Here is a 22,055-nt window from a genome sequence, read left to right on the forward strand (position 1 = left end):
GTACTACCTTATATTCATATTATTTTCTCATAATGATATTTTTAAAATGTTCAACTTTTAATAATAAGTACTTCAATGCTATCGGTAGGCTAGGCTAGCCCAGGCCCTAGGTCTTGTCTAGGCCTAGGTAGCCTAACCTAGGTAGCCTAAGCAAGATTTATTGCCATTAGGGGTGAGTGACTTGAGACCTAAATATTTAACAGATGCATTGGTTTGATTGATTTCTGGGCCCTTTGTTAAATATTAGAAAGCCAAACCAGGCCAGATGTAAAACACGCTCATCTGTCCCTGTTATAACCAGATTCGATTTTGCAGCATGGGTGATTTTTTTTAATTTATTTATTCAACATTTTGACAGGGTAGCTCAAACAGCAATGCTACAGAAATTATGAAATTGCAAATCAAACTTCAAATTTAATTGTCGCTAATAGATATTTAGAAACAAAATTTTTTCCTGTCTGTGGTCTAGTAAAATATTCTGTGGGCTAGTAAAATCTCTAGTAAACTAGCCCAGTGGGCTAGTTACCAACAAAAGTTAGGGCAAGCCCTGAAGACCAGGAAATCAAAAAGTGCTCTTTTATTATATGGAGACCTGCATACATTATTCTGTGTCATGTGCATTTGTATTTTAATGTAAACTAAGTTTATAGATATATTCAGCCTTATCTACTTGGTTAGTTTCTGGCTCTAAAGAGCATATCTAAAGCAAGCAAAAGTTTGATAATGTAAACAATTATTCAACTATATATTTATTACAGTGCAATGAAATATTTGTAAATAATGTTCACGAAATATCATTCCACCTATTTGGTCACACACCTTATAAAAGGGGCCCTTGTTTGTCCATCACTATCCAGTTGAAACAGTTTATCTGCCCTTAGACCATCTGCAACAATTAGCACCAACCGGTCAGCTGGTGGTGGTATCTCGGTGGATATTGGCGTCATACCATGTACCAACGGTGATGTGAAGTAAATGTCAAAGATTGACATGAAAAAGACAACATGGACCAAGAACCCGACAACGACAAACCAAGAATCCATGTTTCATTTTTGAGTTCCTTGAATAATTCAGATGGTAGCTGTAAAGAAACAAATTTTATAATTTAATACCGTAGTTCCATGGGGTAAATATACCTACAGTACCTATAACAGTGGCGGATCATGAAATTCTTAACAGAGGAGCCCAGGGAGGGATTTTCCGAAATAGTGGATCCAGCCATCTGAGCCCCAATGAGGTAAGACATTTTAATGTTTATGACACCTCTAGATAGCTAGAAATGGCACTCAAGGACTTATAATTTTCATACAATTTTATCAATTTTTTTTTTCCTTCATTATTTTTTTAACTTTAAAAGATTTTATGAGAGGCTTGGTCAGCTAGGCTCCCTTGAATCCACCTCTGTATAAGTTGACCTCCATTTTGATTGGTCATTTTCAGAAATTTTAGGGAATGCTGTCAATTTAAACAGGCTGTGAAATAAGTTCCGAGGATTTTAGGTAAATCTGAGGTGTTGATTGGTGGAGCTGGCTTGACCCTAATTTTAACCTTCAGTCTTGTTTTATCTTAAATCTACTGTACTATCATCCTGTCCGAGGGATATCCACAGTGATTTAAAAAAGGATCGTCATGTTGCTTTTAATTTTTAATAAAGAGAAAAATAGGTTATCATATCATCACCTCTGAAATCAAAGAAAACTAATGATTACAGGCAAATTACTAATAATATAAGACAAAATATTCAACTACATATACACGGCAGCTAACGGTTAGCAGGATCCGGATCCTGCCAACCGTTAGCTGCCGTGTGTCCATATGAGAAAATCCTGATCCGGATACCAAGAATATGATGATCGAATCACTGGCCAATAAGAAACTGGAAATTGTAAATGTGTACGTGTGATTGGTTGATGGTAGAAACGCGCTCACTTGCTAACCGATAGCGCTTGCTAACTGTTAGCGGTATCCGGATACCGATAACCGATCGGCCGTTCTCACACAGGTGCTAATGGTTAGTGCTAACGGTAGCTCCCGATCGGGATACGGGGCATTCCGCAGTATTTTTTCTGTCACGGACGGGACATTTTCAGAATATAACCAGTTATATCTTAGTAACAATATAGACTATAAGACTTATAGTATGATCAATGTTTACATGTATGCCTAAGGTTAATTATTGGGGGAGAAAATTTTTAATTTTATGATAAAAAATGTATGCATCATGGACGGGACAAAATTTGGACGTGACTTTCAGAAAGGTTTACATATTCTAATATTTCTCCTCATCTAAAAGAGATATTAATTATTTTTTGTTTAATACTATCCCCAGATGATTGTTTACTAGCTACCTAGCTAGGCCGGTGTAGCTAGGTAGGCCTAGGCTAGGCATAATATAGGCCTAGGCCTGGCAGGCTAGGCCTAGGCCTAGCTAGCCTAGACCCTAGGCCTAGCTAAAACATTTTTTAAGAGTAGGCTAGTCTATGACATAATTTTATATTTCAATCTTAAAGACTTCACAAATTAATATTATAATATTAACAGGAAACTAAAGAAAAAGGCGAATAACCTTCGGCGAAAAATTGACCATGCACCATGCGCCTAGGCCATAGAGGTATATAAAGTACTGTATGCCAAAACCATAGAGCTATCATATCTCTATGGCCAAAACAAAACAGGCTTCGGTCGGTCATGTTCGATCTCCACAACCGCGCTACGTCTGTTTGGAGCCTACTATTTCATTTCGGGTCTCTAGGGGGTACAAATGTATGAGGCTCCAAGTGTAAATTTATTATTTAACACAATTATTTATATATAATTCATTATTTAACATATAATTGACTAGATCACCCATTACATATATATGTTGCATTTACGTCTAAAAGATTATATGTAAATAATTGCGCTAACGTTTCATTATTTATATATAATTAGTTTACTGATTACATTATATATAAATAATGAAAGGCTAATCGAACATTATTTATATATAATAAGGTTACTGGCTTCATTATATATAAATAAGGAAGGGGAAACACATCATTATATATAAATAATGAAAAATAACTTACAATTATTTATATATAATAAGTACACTGATTCCATTATAGGTAACAAATCATTATATATAAATAATGAAAAGTAACTTACAATTATTTATATATAATAAGTTCACTGATTTCATTATATATAAATAACGAATTGACTTCAAACTCATTATTTATAAATAACTGCTTTTACATTTCATTATAAATAAATAATAGCTGTCGCAAAACAAAACACTGGTGTCCTTGGATTCAATTATGGGTAAACAGATTAGTTTTTTTTATGAGGTTTTAATTGTTCTTTACCGCCGAAAGTACGGTATTCTAACGTTAGTTTAAGGAGGGCTGGTGGGCCTAATGATTATACGTAATGCACACGTATTATGGTGTCAAGGTCATTATATCTAAATAATGGTTTTTACTTCCATATAGGCCTAACTAACCATTAAACTCGAGTGCCATTATATCTAAATAATGACATCGTAGGAAGCATGGTTTATAAATAATTCGTTATATGCAAATTACGAAGTATAAATATTCACCAGTGCTCTAAAGTTACAATTAGGTCCTATTCACCTATCCAAAATGGAATAACCAAGGTATACAGCAGATTATTGAATCCAGTGGTGGTATAATAATAATACTGTAATAATAATAATAATAATAATAATAATGATAATAATAATAATAATAATAATAATAATAATAATATTAATAATAGTAATAATAATAATAATAATAATAATAATAATAATAATAATAATAATAATAATAATAATAATAATAATACACATTTTTAAAGCGCCTATTAAAGCAAACAAAACTGGCTTGTCACCGGCGCTGGAGGATGTTAGAAAGAAGTGGAACTATTTGAAGAGGAAGGATTTAAGAATAGATGTAATTGCGGATCAGAAATGATACGTAATTGAGGAGGCAGTGAGTTACAGAGTTTAGGAGCAGAGAAAGAAAAAGAGCGTTCACCGGTACGAATATGCTTGACTCGTGGAGTAACAAGTTTGAGGGATTGAGAAGAAAGAGTAAAACGGGAAGAAACATGTTTGTCAATAAGCGAACAGAGATAAAGTGGGGCACGACCATGGATAGATTTTTGGGTGAGAAGAAGAATTTTAAAAATGATTCGCTTATCAACTGGAAGCCAGTGAAGAATGTTTAAAATTGGCGTAATGTGGGTGACCCTTTTAGACAATGTTACAACACGAGCAGCAGAGTTCTGAAGTTTCTGAAGGTGTCTAATGCTAATAGCAGGTAAACCATTGAGCAATGCATTGCATAAGTCAAGTTTTAGGCCTATATTTGTAAATGGGAGCAACTTTAATTGTGTAATTGTTAATCACCATAGGAATTTAAATTATTGTTTACGTATGTAGGTGTGTCAGAAGTGCACAAATGAATGGTGTAGTAGAGTGAGACAAGGGCGGTTTTGCCACTATTTAAAAAATTTCAAGCTTATTAATGTTATGTGCTACTCATTTATCTATTCTGGAACTGTTGTGTTCCCCCTCCCCTTTAAAAAATTTTGGATCCGCCCCTGTGGCAAGTATCAACAGTACAGTAATAATGACATCATACCAATTTTCTATTAAAGTTCAAAACCCACTGTTTTTTTTTTAACTTGTGGAAAGGATAACATTGACTAATTAGTATAATTTAAGATATATCATTATTTTTATGAATGTGGGTATGTTTGTTTGTTTATTTATTTATTTACTCTAAGATAGAGATGGCAGGCTATAAAGGAAATTCCCATTCCCAATAGGATTCACTTACCATATACATTCAGAACAAATAGAACTTTATTATTTGTTAACCTAAAAATCCATTAAATACGACTTGCTATACATAAGGCTATAGGCGTCTTCCCCGTCTTCCCCGAAACCGACTGGGGCTTTCCCCTGCCTCCCAGGCAAAGCTTGAGCAAATTGTTTGCTCAAAAATCAAAATAATAGAAATTTTAAAGTATACGGTAATTCGTATATAACTCGCACAGGTTGTTGTTCGCACAAGTGGATCTTCTTCCGCTCGAACTAGCATCCGCTCGAAAAAAAATCCGCTCGAATTCGCTCGAATTGGCCTTCGCTCGAAGTTGCATAGGCTAGAATTGACTGGCTCCCAGGCTGGGACATGAAAGGTTGTTGTTTGTTGTTATTTCGCAATTCGCGACGTCATCAACGAGTACAATACATTCAATCCCGTAACATGATTGGTCTATTTTTTCCTAATTTGCATAATGAATTTTTCTAACATTTTTGTCTATTTAAAAAAAGTGTGTAAGTTATGGAGATGGTAACGATCATAAATCGATTATAAATTTAATTACACATTTTTAGACAAAAAAATAAACCCTCTTGGCCTACGGCCCATATTTTTTGACACCCCATGCGTAATATTAACCTGCAGTGTATATATACGAAGAATTTTTTTCTAATAGGGTAAGAGTTGACTAACTGGTACTTGGTGTGGTACTAGGTTTATCGCATTTATGGCTTATGGATCGCGGTTTGCCTCCCTCCGTTTAGCTGGATCAGATCAGTAGTAAACTCGGCGAACGTGGGTTCGATTCCCACACGGGGCAAGTTTTTTTTTTAATTTTCAAATTTTTTTTAAGGTCGTGGGTTCGATTCTCACACGAGTCAGTTAATTTTTTTTTTTTTAAACAGTTTAGTTGATGGTGGATAATGATAGCAAACCTGGAGGTTGTGTGTTCGATTCCCACACGAACCATTTTTTTTTGAAAGGTTGAAGGCGGATAATGAATACCGGTACCAAACCTGGTGGTTGTGTGTTCAATTCCCACACGAACCAATTTTTTTCTTTTTTTTAAAGACAGTTTAGTTGATGGTGGATAATAAATAGCAAACCTGGAGGTTGTGTGTTCGATTGCCACACGAAACATTTTTTTTTGAAAGGTTGAAGGCGGATTTTTTTTTTTTTTTTTTTATGCTGGCGTATTCCTAGACAGGATTGTTTATTCAATTTATATTGAAATTAGTGTTTTGATGGTAATTTTATTTTCATTCAATGGGAATTTATATATTTTATGAGAAGAATTTATGAATATTCACCTTTCCGTTTACTGGATCCGCCACTGATTATAGCTCTGGAGTTGGAAAAGTCCGTTTTGGTATACCAATTAATTATGCCTCCCTAGCCTTGGAAAAAAAAACAGGTCAGGGGTTGAAGGTTAAAGTTTGCGCAACATTCATAAACATCAAAATTGGCAGTTTTCGTTTGCGCGGTGAAATAGTTTGTTGACGGACGATTACGGACTAAAATCGTATGTTATGCTACACATGAAGAAGCTATATTATTATAGACGTATGTAATACCCATTAGCCTTAGGGTATTTCATATATTCAACGAATCATGCTAGATTTAGAAGTTGGACCAGGGAGATCCCTTGGAAGCGAACAATGGGAGTTCACTCTTGGTTAGTTTGTTCTCGTTTTGTTTATTTATGCCAGCTGATAATAAACGTCACAGTGTTCAACCCAACCCAGAACTTGCTATGGCTCACAGGCCTAGGCCTAGTATTAATTTAAATTGTGCTATTAAAGACATACCCCAACTTCCTTCTCTAATGTAAAATTAATATAAACAAAGGCCTATTATTAATAATAGCCTAGCCTAGGCCTAGTAGTAGTAGTAGTAAAACAAGCAGCAATAGGGGCCTAGGCCTATTATTAATATAGGACCTAGGCATAGGCCTACACTGTCTGTACAGCAGTTGAGCATCCCTGTCAGTATCGCCATTTCATTAAATCAAAACAAATTCAAGGCTAGGCCTAGCTAGGCTCACTGACACACTGAAGCCTAGGCTGGAACTACCACTTGATTTGGTCACCCCAGCCCAGTGTTGAGTGAGCAGTCATATGACGAATTAAGATTGAAGTTCTTTTAAAAACCACATAATAATTTATGGATCATATGATAGATCAGTTGAACCATGGCGTTATAATTATTGAACCATGGAGTTCTCATATGAATTCTACCTGCCTAGCTAGGAGGCCTAGGCCTACCCTAGGCTGTCCTTATTTTAAAATATTGATTTTCTTGCTTTCCAATTCAGTGACATACATGCGATTTTTCTTTTTAATAATTTTATTTTTTTTATGAATCATTTAATTTCCACTGTAGGGATGCCTTTGATGCAGGCAATTACAATTCTTCGACGACAATGCCGTATAGTCAAAGAAGTTCAAGTGTTGTATTGTGAGCAGGTAACTGTGCCATACTCTAAAGTTTTATAGTTGCGTGAACGATATCTTAAAAATCAGCTCAAATATGCGTGGAAAATCGCTAAAAATATAGATGCGCAGAATCTTAATTGCTGCATTAAATTCAAATTGCATTGGTTAATATGTCTTAGGATTTGGTCAAAGCCTAATTTTCGGCAAAAACTGCGCTGATTGGCTGAGGTCAAACAAACAGGACGACCTATATCGTTGCTAGTGATGTAAAGTATCAAAGTAAAAAAGTGTCTGAATGCTGTTGAAGTTTGCGAATGATTGCGAACAATTTGGATTACAACTGTTTACCACCAATTATATCGCAACCGGTCGCAATGCAAAGTCTGGTCTGAATAGGGTATTACTGAGAGACACATTGGTTGATATGAATCATATAGTGGAAGTTTTATACATTTTATAGATGTATAATTTAAACAATTGGATTTGATTGAATTGAATTAATGATGAATTGTCTCCTGGAATTCAGTGCCAATAGGTATTACCATGTGCAACAAAATAAAGATATGATGTATTAAGAAACATTTGAACAGATCTTCCGTAAGTGCATGTTTATAGTTACTCCAAATTTAAAGTGTGTGCGCTCGCTGCCAACCGTCCGATTTCCGAGTTTTTGTATACCATGCGAAAACTCTAAAATTGGATTTCTGTACCTGGAGCAAATACTCCAATTTCGGGGATTTTACTTCCTAAACTTAATAATTTAACGACCTCTCCCTATATAGAGAGAGAGCAAACTTTTAATAAACTTTATGATTTCGGAGGTTTTGCGTCCTAAACTTTTTATTAATTAAATAAGCTCTCCCTATAATAGAGAGAAAAACAAAATTGAAATGTCAGAGGGTTGATTGAAAGTTGTGCTCTTTATATATACAGTATGGAGATCTTGTTTAATTACTCCATGGTTTAATTAATAATAAATTTAGGATGCAAAACCTACGAAATTGTAGTACTGTATTTGCGACGTTCAAGGGTCCCAAGAAGGAAAGTTGATGACTTTTTTGTACAAATACAATACTGTACATTTGTGCTTTCCACAGGAGCCCCTGTCACTTGATCTGGTGCTGAATTTAACTCAGGATGGAATTAAGTTGAGATTTGATGCTAAGTTGCAACGGTTAAAAGTAAGAGTTGTTTGAAAATTTATGTTAAATAAAATGGTGTGCAATTAATGATGAGGTGTTTAAAAGCTCTGTCCAGCTTATTAAGTTTTCTTTAACAAAAGAAACTCTGTATGCTCATATTAGTTCATGATGTGCCCATATATGGTCATAATGTGATGTCATCATGACCATATTTAATCATCTGTCATGTCTCTGTCAACATTGGTAGTCTAGACAGGATTCAAGGTTTTGGATTTCAATTAAATTAGTTATTTAAGTTTGATTATAGACCCCTTTCATCGTTTACATTGGCCCTGGCTGAAACGTTGGCAGCGCACTACTAGGTAGGCAAGGAAAATTCCTGCAGCCAGTAGACCAGTAGTTGTGTGTAAAATCAGAAAACTGGCATAGGCCAAGGTAAATATATTAGGAATTGACAATAAAACCAAAAATCTAAGAAATTATGTTTTTTTCTAATTTTACTCAATTTCTAAAATCATTTTCGTCTTATCTATTTATATATATATATGTTGCCAAGTACGGGAGCACTAGGCCAAGAACGTGAAAGCTTTCTACACATGACGCTACCGCAGTTGGCTGGTGCTTGGATGGATGCTGACAACAAAATAGTACAGCAATTCGGCTTATGAGTTTAAGATCGAAAGAAAAACTCATTGTTCAGGATATGCAATCCATTCCACTGTCTTAATATTACTTTTAGGCAACTATAATGTTTACCAAAAGTTGCTGCAGTAATGATTACTGAGTAATTATTCCTTTTATTCAAAAAACGCAAAATGCTTGTCAAAGTTAGCGTAGCGTCACTGAGTGGCAAACAGAAAATTCATAGACCCATTCGAGCCCCTTCATAGCGGCTCTTTCACTTTCTTGGCCTAGCGTGCTCGCACTTGGCAACATTCGAGAGATAAGAGGAAAATGATTTTAAAAATTGAATTACAATAGAAAAGTCATAAATTTTTCGATTATTATTTATTTATTTAATTTTTATTCCTAATATATTTAACTATGTCATATGTAAGTTTCCTCCATGTAGCTTTCGTACGTACAGCACAGCAAAATGAAAAATAACCAGTTTTCTGATTTTACACGCAATTGGCCTATCTTGGGAATTTTTCTTGCCTACCAAGTAGTGCGCCGCCAACGTTTCAGCCAGGGCGAATATAAACATTGAAAGGGTCTATAAAGCAGATCTTTAATGTACTTTTTGTACTCTCATCATTATAATTTGCTTGTGAATTATTCTTGTAAACTGCACAATTTTTGTATCTTGCACTGGTAATCGCATATCAAACACAGTGATGATCTATGCTTTATTTTAGAGTTATATACAAACTAAACAAAATTTTAAATCTATAATGACATGACTGGTGAAGAAATTTAAATGAAATGAATACTTTTCTTTCCAATTTTTTCTTAGGTTATTGAGGTGTATGATCTTTCAAAAGTCAAACTGAAATACTGGTAATTATTATTAATGATTTGTTTGTGGGGGTTACCCTGGTCTCAAAGAATATATTAACAGAGAGTTTTTGATTATACTTTACACATGTACCCCCTATTACTAAAGATCCACTTTAAGATCTATGTTGTCACTTTTGTGACAACATAGGTTCTACAGTATTATTTCATTGTTTTATTTTTTATGTTTCTTATAATTGCCGTAAATGCTCCAAATTTGGTTTTAGTGTCTGTATCAGACATGCCAACCACTCTGATTTTACTCCGTTTATTTAAACAAAACTCCGCACTCCGATTTTGGGTAAAAAATCTAGGCTTTTTATGCATTACGGCCGGCTGAAATAAATCACGCATTTCCAAATAATAAAATCCTATGATTTAAATAAGAACAAGACCAGTTTATTTTTTCCAGCACAGCGCTTTGAACCGAATACGAAAAAGTTAAATTCATGCTCCATGGTCTACTGATTTAGAAAAAAAACTATTTCATTGGTCATATAGTTGTCAGGGTGGCACTCTGAACTCTATACGAAAAGGTAATTCGCACTCCACGATCTACTGATTTCGAATAAAAAAAAACATATTCCATTGGCCAAATCACTGACAGAGTTGCACTGCACTCTGAACTGTAAAACCTCCATGATCTACTGATTTCGTAAGAACAACAGTCTAGTAGCACAAGTACCAAAATGGAGAGCAATGTGAATGTAGGCCTAGGCAGAGCTTGAAAAACTAGTAGTAGTTGGGTTGAGCTTCCTCCAAAAAAGAAGCTAAAACATGTGCAAAAATTGCATGCAAGTTTTAACGAGAGGTATCCTGTCATTTTTAAATCGAAACTAGGAGATGCCTACTCTCGTAGTGACCTGTGCGGTGTTGACTTTCTATGTTGGCCTAGGCCTAGTCTCGAACGGCGGTGTTGCTAATGTAAAACGTCATTGTGAGTCCAAACGCCATTTAAAATATGCCAATAATACTCGATCACATTGGTACCATATATCTTGGGAAGAAATTTAACATACTCCACTGACATTGCCAAAACTCCTCTTGAAAGGTTTTCAGACTCTTCTTGTTGGCCTTGTAGGGTGGCATGTCTGCTGTATAACTGTTTTTTTAATTAATACACAGACATATCAAAATAAACCTCTTTAAAAAATGTATATTTACATTTGTTTTTTTTCCCTGTTTATTTACATTACTATTTTTACATTTATTTATACATAATTGAACATTTTGAGTTTACCACATTCACACACATATTTTATCTTTTCACATTTTACATTTGAATTTTAAAATTTAATGTTTTGTAAATGTTTTTCTTGTGTTTTTTTTTGTAGTGGCAATCATTTCAGTAGCTCAAGCGTACAACCCACAATTGAGAAAGTATATGGAACATTTGGTGCTACACACCCAGGCATCTATGACCCTACCCACAGCCTTTTCACCATCAATTTCAGGGGGCTGTCATTTCATTTTCCAGTCCCACAACATATAAAGTTTGAGGTTAGTAAACTTCTTGTTTTCTTAATAAATTTGTCATTTATATTTTATCTATATCTGGATTGATCACCATGTATGAAAAAATGCAGAGAGCTCTCTAAGTTCCAATCAAAATATTAAAATAAATTTAATAACATCCATTGAGACACAGAACAAAATGGTTTTCTTTTGTAAATTAAAATCCTTAAATTGGTTAACCACCAGACAATTTAAAAATGTAGGGAAGTATTAATAATACAATGTTATAGCTTAGCTGATATTCAGGGCCCTTTTAAATATACAATAAAAATAATAATATGATGCTTCATAAGCTATGTCTCATTATGTGGCATAGGTAGCGGAGACGTTTATTAATCAATGAGAAAATCCTTTTAAATGACCATAGGATTGGAATGTCTGCTTAGTGAAGAACTCAGTTATGTTTCACTCTTGCAACTCATGTTTTATATTTACTATTTATCCACTATACTCATCAAAATGTACAATTAATCTCACTTATCAACTCAATTTGCTTTAATGTCTTGAGTAAATTTTTGTGTGTTGTATTTTAGTATTTTAAAATTTTAAACTCTGGTTTTATTATGTATGTTTGTATTTACTGGAATAAAAATGTTCCCGCCAGAAATCTCCTTTTATGGACAATTAAAGAAATCTTGAATCTTGAATTCAACCATCTTTAACCAGCAACCTTCATCTCCTCTACTAAATAAATTATTACTTAGCAACTGAGATATTTTCACATTCTCATTTTTGTTGAAAGCACATAACTTACTTAAATATACTGAAAGAAATTCATAAATTGGTTTAGATAGTGTACAGTATCTACAGTATTTTAAGTGAGGAAATATTGAACATTTTTTTTTCAGACATCTGCCATTCATGGTTTAAGTTCCTTACCTATTCCTAAAAATGGTTCAGTCCATGTTTCTAGAATTTTTATCTTCAGCGGAAGTACTTGGAATGAAGCCAGGTATATGTTATTGCTTTAAAGAATTTTTTTATTTTTATTTAGGTAATTTATTGTAAAGAATGTTAATTTGGCAATTGTTTTTATTTCACATTAATATAAAAATTCATATTTACACATTAGACTTCATTCAATAAAATTTTTGGATCAAACATCAAAAAACATCAAAATTATTTTTAAATATAACATTTAATAATTTATATGAAAATATTGAATATGTATAAATATACTGGAAATTTACAATTGTGAATGTTATTTATTAACTATTGTTCAATGGAAGGCAAAATAGAAAATAAAGTTATATTATTTGAAATTGTTATATAACAAATGTGCTGTTACAACATTTAGACCATCCCTTCAGTCTCTTTTAAAAAATATTTTGATGCGGTTACATCTTTTAGACCTCCACCCCTGCCAGCCTGCTCTTTCTATGGGAACACCTTTTGTGAAAATGTAACTGCTGTTGTGGAGAATGGACTTACAGTTGGCCTGGAGTTACAACTACTTGTTGAAGGTATACAGTGTAATAAAAGTCATATATCAATATCACTTGTATAGGTTTAGTCTGTTCAGTCTTGTTGGACAACTAACTGTGTGTACCCTGTTATCTGGCAAAGCAAATGTGAAACCTGCTTTTTTGTTCATGCCACCTTGGCAGAGGTGAAGAGTTGCACCAGACAAGATCTGGATTGTCGACCATTTTTAGACTGGGCACAGTTTGCCATTGCACTTTTGTCATTTTCATTTTGTTATACATTATTAAAATGCATAGAGGCAGTCATTACAGTATAAATTTAGCATATTATTATTATTATTATTATTATTATTATTATTATTATTATTATTATTATTATTATTATTATTATTAATAGAAAGTGACATTCACATGCAGTTTCCCCCTTCTCCCTCTGATAAATTTACACAAAGATATTTGTAACATCTGGTTAACTATATACTTGTTGTCTGCTCACCTTCAATTCAGCAATAATGTTTTTAATTTTTATTTCTTTTTCTCTCAGCCTCAGGTTTTGGTAAGGGTATGGATTCTCGTAAACACGACATCAGCAGAGTCGTTTGCTTTGGTGAGTCATGCCAAGACGTGATGACTGCCCTCGGATGTCCAAGCAAGATATTCTACAAGTCTGAAGATAAGGTAGAGAACCTTGAAAAATAGAAATATCTTAATAACAGTTGACTGCCAAGGCTTTTTTTCTTAGTTCAGTCTCATATGACAAGGCATGAAGGGCGCCACCATAATGAAAATTATTTCGGTAGTTATTTTCATATCATTATATCTGAGTCCTTCACAGAATCTCCAGCGTAAGACTTCTAGTTCTGGTGACCACTGCAATACAATGGAGTGGTATGTTGGACAGGAATGTCTTTGGCACCCTGCCTGAACCCTGTCGGATGTGAACTCATGTCCTTGGCAGTGAACGTGTTAAACATGATCCTTATGGTAAAGGCCTGCCAGGGTAAAGGAGGCAATTATCCTGTGACTTGCAGCGTCATAATGCTGAATTGCTTATGGGTGTGGTGTGTCTGCTGAGTATTATAGCTGTTGTAGAGAGACACTCAGTATTCGCACCTTTCCACGACGACAGGGGCTAAAATTAACCAGATTATTGGGGTAACCCCTACTCATCTAAAAGATGCACTGTGCCTTCAGTTTTGAGTCCTCGGTTGATTAAAAGACAGCGGAAAATTAAATGTGGACGTGTCTAAAGCTACAAGTTGTGCTGCCTGTAGTGTTTCTACACTACAAGCAAGTATTTAATAATGTAATAATCATCATTAATTTTATTATGACATATTCTTTTCTTGAAGATGAGAATACACTCCCGTTCATTCCAACGTGACCAGCAACGCAGCTCTGACTACTTCTTTAATTATTTTACTCTTGGTCTGGTGAGTTCAGATATTTGAAAATCATAAATACAAATGGCTTGAATAGTTTCATCTAGTCTCATGTCCCAAAATGTGTACATGTAGATTGTAAAATTCCTCCTCCTAGCTTATGTTTTAATCTCTTCAAAATGATGAATGTATATTATTGGATGATCTGTAATTGCTCTTTTGTTTGGTTTTTTTAAGGATATTCTCTTCGATGCTATTACCCATCGTGCCAAAAAGTTCATATTACACAGTAATTATCCTGGACACTACCATTTCAACATGTAAGCATATCTATACATTTTTAAGACTATAAGAAGGGGACTGTATTATTCCTTCCTACCCTGGCCCATCACTTTTTTTTTCATTCCTAAAACCACTTTATTTCCAAGACTTAAATGTATTCTAACATGTTTTTTTTTTCCCTAGTGGCAGTGCCAGTAGGGGTCTGAGGGGGAAATTTTGACCCCTTTAAGTAAGCATGGACTGCTTGGATGCCACTTAATATTATGAACTTGTAATCCAACCAAAATCATTGTGATTGCAATTCATATTGTGATCTAAAAGATAGCTAACTATCATAACAATAAATCACCCTCTGTTAACCCCCACTAGTGGTTTACACCGGGACACTGTCATAATTGTTGTTCCCTTCCTCCCATTTGACAATCAATTTGTGAATAGGTATTGGTACTGGTGCTTGTACGTGGGGATCACCCTTCAAATGACTTACCTTGGGATTGGCTAGACAGTTTTTTTTTAAGTTATATAAATTTTACATTAAATATTACCAAAGCAGTAAAATAGATGTTCTTACATGTTATATCTCCAAAGAAATTTACCAATATTTGAATGAAAATAACAATACCAGTTGTGATTTTCTTTACCTACTTTTTTTGAAAGACAAATAATTTTTTGTTTTTTTAAATATAAGATACTGCCGATGTGATTTCAAGATACCAATCCCAACGCCAAAAGGTTGCAATAAAGGCGAGAGCAACAGACTTGCAGAACCTGATGTACCATTTATTACACCATTCACTAAATGGAATGAAATCCAAGGTTATCTAATACCTCTCCAGAAACCGGTTGTCCTCAACAGAGCATCGACCATTAACACCACTAACCCGTTTGGATCGACATTCTGTTATGGTGTGGAAAATATGATAGTGGAGGTAAGTAATTGACTCAATGTCAGTTTTACTGGAACCACCCAGAATTGGATTGGATTGGATTTATTCGGTGTAAGCATCAAGGATAGCCCACGAAAGTCTAGAAGAAGGCTTATTTCCAGTGGGGTCCTTCTGGTGGTGATTGGGCAGTACACCGGGAGACAATCCCTTACTCTTTTCCGAAGAGTTTACTGCATTCTTTAACGTGCACATGGGCCATAAAGCACACGGGACCAACGGCTATTGTAACTTTCAGCCCTCTAGCTGAAACACTAGCAGCGATGGGAATTGAACCGGGGACCTAGAGATCTCCACGGTTCAGCGCACACACAGCGGCTACCACCAGATTAGCCGACTGAGCTAAGCTGCTCCTACATAAATAGCAGTAATTTATGAAAAACAAATGAAGTTTTAATCTGAAGCCCTATCCACAATATCACATTCTCTTTGACAAAAACCTGTTGTATGCACATTTCGTCGCTCACATCACAAACACAATCAAAGTAGTTTGTGTTAGTTTGTGTAATTAGAGTAGCGCGTCAAAACGAGCGCGTATTGGTTGTCAAGCGCTTATGTATTCTTTACCACACAAAATGTCGTTTAACAACAACAGCACATATTTTGACGTGCTTTCTTTGTTTCACGAACTAACACAATCTACTTCGATTGTGTCATTTTGTGACTAGAGTGTACCTGAATTGATTTCAAGGTTTGATGTAAAAAATATTATTACACTCCCAAAACAAAAAAAAAAAAAAAAAATAATGAAACACTCTTCAGTGCTACAGTATATATACATTGTGTGCAAAAATAATCTTGTGCAGTATAAATGTTGATAGATATCCTGATGCTAAACTTTTGCTTTCAGGTGATGTCCAACAACCACATTGCATCTGTTACCATTTACACCCCTCGACCAGCAAATTCGAACCCTGACCTGTCATGACCTCGCAATAAAATTCTTGCCATTGAAAAATCAACCTTTCAGAAGACAGCTACTGAGATAATGAAAAATATTTTTTCCCCAAAATCATCTTTTATGAAAGGCCAGTGAAAAAAAAATTTTAATGATAGTTATTAGTATCAGTGTTATTGTAAACACTAGCTATGATATAAAGAAAAGAAGCATATAGAAACATCCTCAATTCATATTAGTGTATGACTTTCTGAAGGCTGATCCATAAAATATCTACAGTGTTTACACTGCAATCGTTGACTTGCATAGCTGGCCCAGACGCAATTGGAAATGATTCTCAGTTTGAGTCACAGTCAACAGTAGCCTATAGCGATTTTATGGAAACCAGACTTTATTTAGTGAAGCTGTATAGCTCCTGTCTCTTATACACATCTAGATGTGTATAAGAGACAGACTTCGATTGTGTCAGTTCGTGATGTGAGCGACGATATATGGTGAAGACAGCCTCATTAGTCACTCGTCACAAAAATTGGTTTTTCAAGTTATTATTACAGGGTTGAAAAGTAAAATGAAAGCTATAAAATGGTAAAAGAATCATTTAAATCTGACATTTCATTATGAAGTTACAGGAGTTTAAACATACAGCTATTTAAAGAACAATATTTGAGAAATCAGCCTTCACAGTTTATGATTTTGGGCATTTCTTAGGCAGAGACCATCACCAAGTCATTAAAAATTGTTGTTTAACATTGAAAATTGAGAAAACAACAGCATAGCATGATGTGTATAGATCCCCGATATTCAACCCCTTGTCCGCGGGCAAACTCCGGCCCACCAAAGATTTTGATATGGTCCGCGCAACATCGCTAAAAAAAATCCATTAGGACAAGAATCAATCAAGTGATTCTTGTCCTAATGGCAATGGGGGAGATTGAGACTGATGGGGATAAATGATCAAGTGGGGATCACTGATATGATGTATATCTAACCATTAGCGGCACCAGCGGCGGATCAGTGGAGCAGGCTTGTGGGCATGTCATTCTGTTGAAAACACTGTTTGATGTGTCTTTACAGTCTGAATGTGCCAATTCCGGGAATCGAGAGGTGGTTATTTAAAAATTTGCTCACCTCATCCCCAACCATGGTTGAGCTGAGATAAATCAAGGGAAGGGGAATCTGACCCCTCGTCGGGAACTTTCTGGCGCTGACATTTTTTTTAACTAACTTAGACATGAGGGTATTTTTTTTTTTCCTAGTGTTTGAAGGGTAGGAGATTTGTTGTAGTGTGTGGGGCTGACATTAAAAAGAAATTGGAAGTAAAAATTTATGTCGGCCCACCAGTGGTCTCAATAGATTGAAACTGGGGGACATGTGAGGCGCACATGTCCCCCATGCCCCCTATTGGATCCACACATGTAATCCTGCAAAAAACTGTTTTCCTCATTTTGTGTTGCTTTGCTAAAGAACATGTCCATAGGCCTACATTTTGTGACTAGAGTGTACCTGAATTGATTTCAAGGTTTGATGTAAAAAATATTATTACACTCCCAAAAAAAAAAAAAAAAAAAAATAATGAAACACTCTTCAGTGCTACAGTATATATACATTGTGTGCGAAAATAATCTTGTGCAGTATAAATGTTGATAGATATCCTGATGCTAAACTTTTGCTTTCAGGTGATGTCCAACAACCACATTGCATCTGTTACCATTTACACCCCTCGACCAGCAAATTCGAACCCTGACCTGTCATGACCTCGCAATAAAATTCTTGCCATTGAAAAATCAACCTTTCAGAAGACAGCTACTGAGATAATGAAAAATATTTTTTCCCCAAAATCATCTTTTATGAAAGGCCAGTGAAAAAAAAATTTTAATGATAGTTATTAGTATCAGTGTTATTGTAAACACTAGCTATGATATAAAGAAAAGAAGCATATAGAAACATCCTCAATTCATATTAGTGTATGACTTTCTGAAGGCTGATCCATAAAATATCTACAGTGTTTACACTGCAATCGTTGACTTGCATAGCTGGCCCAGACGCAATTGGAAATGATTCTCAGTTTGAGTCACAGTCAACAGTAGCCTATAGCGATTTTATGGAAACCAGACTTTATTTAGTGAAGCTGTATAGCTCTGCCTTAAAATATTGTGGTACATTTTCTTGTCACACTATAAGCCTCATAAACAGGGTCCCAAGTTATGATCTGATGTAAGGAGCTTAAGAATTTTATTTTGCTGTGTATGGCGATACCTATCAGCACTGACTAATTGTGAGACAGTTGATTATGTTATTTTCCGGGAAATACTTGCTTGCAAGAGTGGGGGGGGGGGGTCCCTTACCAATTTCTGGGAGACTCCTACAACTTGGGACCCACCCATTCATAAACGTTCATGTAGTTTATAGAGCATCGGCCAGCCGTATAATTTTGGCAACATGCTGTTGTATTAGTACTTTCTTTCATCCTGCATAGGAATCGAAAGGAAATAAAAAATACAGATGTGTTAATTTCAGTGAGTGCTAAATATTTTTTAATTTTTTTTTTTTTGATAAAAATAAAAATAAAATTACAAGTGATTTAATGGGAATTGAACCCATAAAATTCAAATTGATACATATTACTAATTTATTTAAATTAAAATCACAGGGTTTTGTTAAAAAATGAATGAGTACAGTACTGTGTACTGTATATTAATTAAAAATAGAGATTTTTCAATTCCAACTGTGTTAGGAATTTAAATTATTTATTTTCTAGTCAAAATTCCTTATATCTTATTGCAATTTCTGATTTAATCAATATTTTCAATTATTTTAGTGTAGAACATTAGTTGTAATGAGAGGTTGGTTGTGATAATACTGTAATCCCTTTTTCATTTCATTATTATTCCTAAAATATTCTGAAATTTGTCAAATGCAATAATATACATGTTTAAGTATTCAAATTTATACTATATTAACTTTCACCCTATCATTCTTTGGTTCAAAGGTTGAATATAATCTTTGTCATACACGGTTATGAATATTCACACATTTAAGAAACTAATACAATTTGAGTTTGTGCAATTTTAGTGGTATCTGGAATGTCAAGTTATATAATTATCAAAGATGTAAATAATGATGTAATTTATATAATAATCAAATCATAACACAACAGAAAGCTGTGATCACACTGATGAAGAGCATTTTTCCAAATAAACATAAAACTCAGGAATTGTTTGATCAACATACTGAGTCTAACCACAGAGGTTCTATTTTATCTATGGTCTAACAGACAACTACTTAATGATGATGTATCAACTGCTAGACAATACATTAATCCTTTTTTTATTTTAAGGCTTTTTTTATTTAAGTCTTTATTTCATTATATTTCTTTATTTCCTTTTTCTTTATTTCATGATACATCCAACAGCCAAAGGCCAATAACAGGATGTCTTATATATTAATGGATATGTTAAAATACATTACTATTAAAGATAGAAGAAACATTTAAACATCTATACAGTATACAAGTAAGAAACTATTTAAATTCAACAGTAAGAACTTTACCATTAAATATATTGATAAACTGAAGTGGAATACATCAATTGTGGTGTCTAACTGAGAAGTATTATTGTAATGTAGAGCAAGCCTATGAATAAATCCATTTCTAGTACAGTTTACTCTATAAAATGGAATTAAAAGCAAGTCTTTATTTCGTGAGTTGGGCCTATTAACTTTCAGAGGAAATAAAGAACATAGGTAGCAATCAAATAGTGAATTTAAACATTTAAAAAGAAATATCAAACATATATCTCCTATTACTAATGAGAGCTAATGAGATATTATTATTATTATTATTATTAAAATTCATAAAATATTCAAATTTTGATTGCACTCTTTCAATATGCTTGGATTTTGATAAAGAAATGGAATTATACACAACGCTGCCATAATCAAAAATAGGTCTAACTAATGATATATATATAGGTGATATATGACATTGTTTGCTCGCAATATTCATTTCGAGAATGTACATCAGTTACTGCTGCCGTAAGTACGTATTTAATGTACTAATACTGTAAATAAAAAAGTTTGACTGTTAATAATAGTCTTCAATATCTAATATGTAACATTGTTGTAAAAAGGCTGTTGGTAAAAGCTTTGTTTAGACAGAGCTAACTCTTTCATGAGAAAAACTAGGCACTATGATGTTTTAGCAGTCTGTATGAAATAAAGAATTGGACCCTGTCTTGGGCAGATTGAAAAATAATACCAGCTGAAATGCGCTTCGTTATATGGGAGGACATACCATTTCTAGGAATAAAAGTGTGTTGTGATTGTATTTGTCTGTCAGAACACTGGCTAAGTTCTGTTTTACATTTAAGGAAACCAATTTACACTTTTAAAACAAGTTGCACCATGTTTTACGCACAATATATTGTATAAATTCTCAATTTAGTTGTAAAGTTTATAACTGTAGTGTTAAAGAGAATCAAATCAAACGAGTTAACCTGATTTTTTTTTTCTGTAAAACCGACTCACTCTGCTAGACAGTCGTTGGTCAATGAGATTCTATGGAGAAAGCAACATCACAACGATTGTGCACTGGATTGTTGTTGATGACAATCCATTCAGACTTCCACCGACAATCAGCAGTTTGAGTTGCATCGTGTAGAGCAGTTCACAGGTAGCGGCGTTGAATTTGTCGTGCGATCGTCGTACGAGGCAGTGAGTGACCGGCCTAATTAAGTTTATAGCATTAAAATAAAAAAATACCAAAAATTGTTATAAAGTAGTGTACTGGTAAATAAATTTAAATTATACAGTATATAGAAGATGAGAGTTACGAAAGAAAACCATTTTATGTAAATATCTGAAGCTTTTTTTAAACTTATATGCTGATGTTTTTTAAGGGAAGGATTGGAAGAATTTCAGTTATTTTTAATGTTAAGTATTTTTACAACTGAATATTATTGATGATTACATTGTTCGTATCCGGTAACTTGAAGCAAATAAAGTATTGATTGCATTATATTGATGTGTAAGGTTTTTATAATTTTTGTCTCTTTGATCCATTAATGTACAGTATCTAAGATACTGTTCTAAGAGTTATGATGATGAATATCACGGATATTGTGAGTATTTCAATATATGCAGTGAAATTTTTAAATTTAGTGGCAAAACGGGTAATATAACTCCAACACAAAAACTATTATACAGTAAGTAAAAACACTACGTGGCATTTAATAAAACAAGCAACCGTCTGTAATCGTATTACTGATCGCGGGCTGAATAATGAGCCCGATCGTGTAGCAGGAGCAACATGTTTCGGGGATGCTATTGCTATCATAAGTGCAAACGTACCACATTTTGCCAAGGTTTATTTGCATTAAAATTGGCATAAATAGGGACTGGTGAATCGAAACCTTCAACGCAAACACCACGTATCACTGCATGACTGTTATGGTAATTAGCACTTCAATCAGAAGCGAGCGAGCGTATGTTTGATTAGAAGTCTGCGGTTTAGCGATGGATAGTTGCAAGTAATATGCAGAGCTTCCTTAACTATTATCTTTCTCATTTGGCACACACTGATCTGGACTTATTTATATTATATTATATTTCTATTTTTGATTACTATGGTTAGGAAATCATTAGTAGTCTTTTAATAGACGACTGACCTTGAAGTATGCGTATGTATTCCTTTGGTACGTGTGTGGTGTGTGTACTTCTTGGCGCA

At 34.2% G+C, this 22,055-nt stretch overlaps 2 protein-coding genes across 3 annotated transcripts in view; one reads left to right on the top strand and one right to left on the bottom strand.

Annotated features, from left to right (window-relative positions):
• Positions 1-2,702, bottom strand: part of LOC117116811 (GPI ethanolamine phosphate transferase 1-like) — a 29,667-nt gene extending 26,965 nt beyond the window's left edge. The window contains exons 1-2 of one of the 2 annotated variants that reach the window (XM_033260905.1): positions 2,567-2,702; positions 820-1,081 (exon numbers count right to left, since the gene is read on the bottom strand). In XM_033260905.1, the coding sequence (XP_033116796.1) occupies positions 820-1,043 (224 nt within the window). In that variant the 5' untranslated portion in view covers positions 1,044-1,081; positions 2,567-2,702. Of the gene's footprint in view, positions 1-819; positions 1,082-2,538 lie in introns of both variants that reach the window. The other variant, XM_033260906.1, reaches the window with a different exon arrangement.
• A 3,557-nt stretch (positions 2,703-6,259) lies between these two features.
• LOC117116810 (UPF0183 protein C16orf70 homolog) lies at positions 6,260-16,718 on the top strand. Its single transcript, XM_033260904.1, has 12 exons — positions 6,260-6,489; positions 7,197-7,279; positions 8,347-8,430; positions 9,848-9,891; positions 11,223-11,388; positions 12,252-12,355; positions 12,754-12,866; positions 13,372-13,505; positions 14,180-14,260; positions 14,447-14,529; positions 15,180-15,420; positions 16,286-16,718. The coding sequence occupies exons 1-12, from the start codon at positions 6,426-6,428 to the stop codon at positions 16,361-16,363; spliced, it is 1,275 nt and encodes a 424-aa protein (XP_033116795.1). The 5' UTR covers positions 6,260-6,425; the 3' UTR covers positions 16,364-16,718.
• Positions 16,719-22,055: the final 5,337 nt, after the last annotated feature.

The sequence above is a fragment of the Anneissia japonica genome, unplaced genomic scaffold (genome assembly GCF_011630105.1).
Source record: "Anneissia japonica isolate Jap-2015-1 unplaced genomic scaffold, ASM1163010v1 scaffold287740_len772037_cov194, whole genome shotgun sequence".
Taxonomy (NCBI): domain Eukaryota; kingdom Metazoa; phylum Echinodermata; class Crinoidea; order Comatulida; family Comatulidae; genus Anneissia; species Anneissia japonica.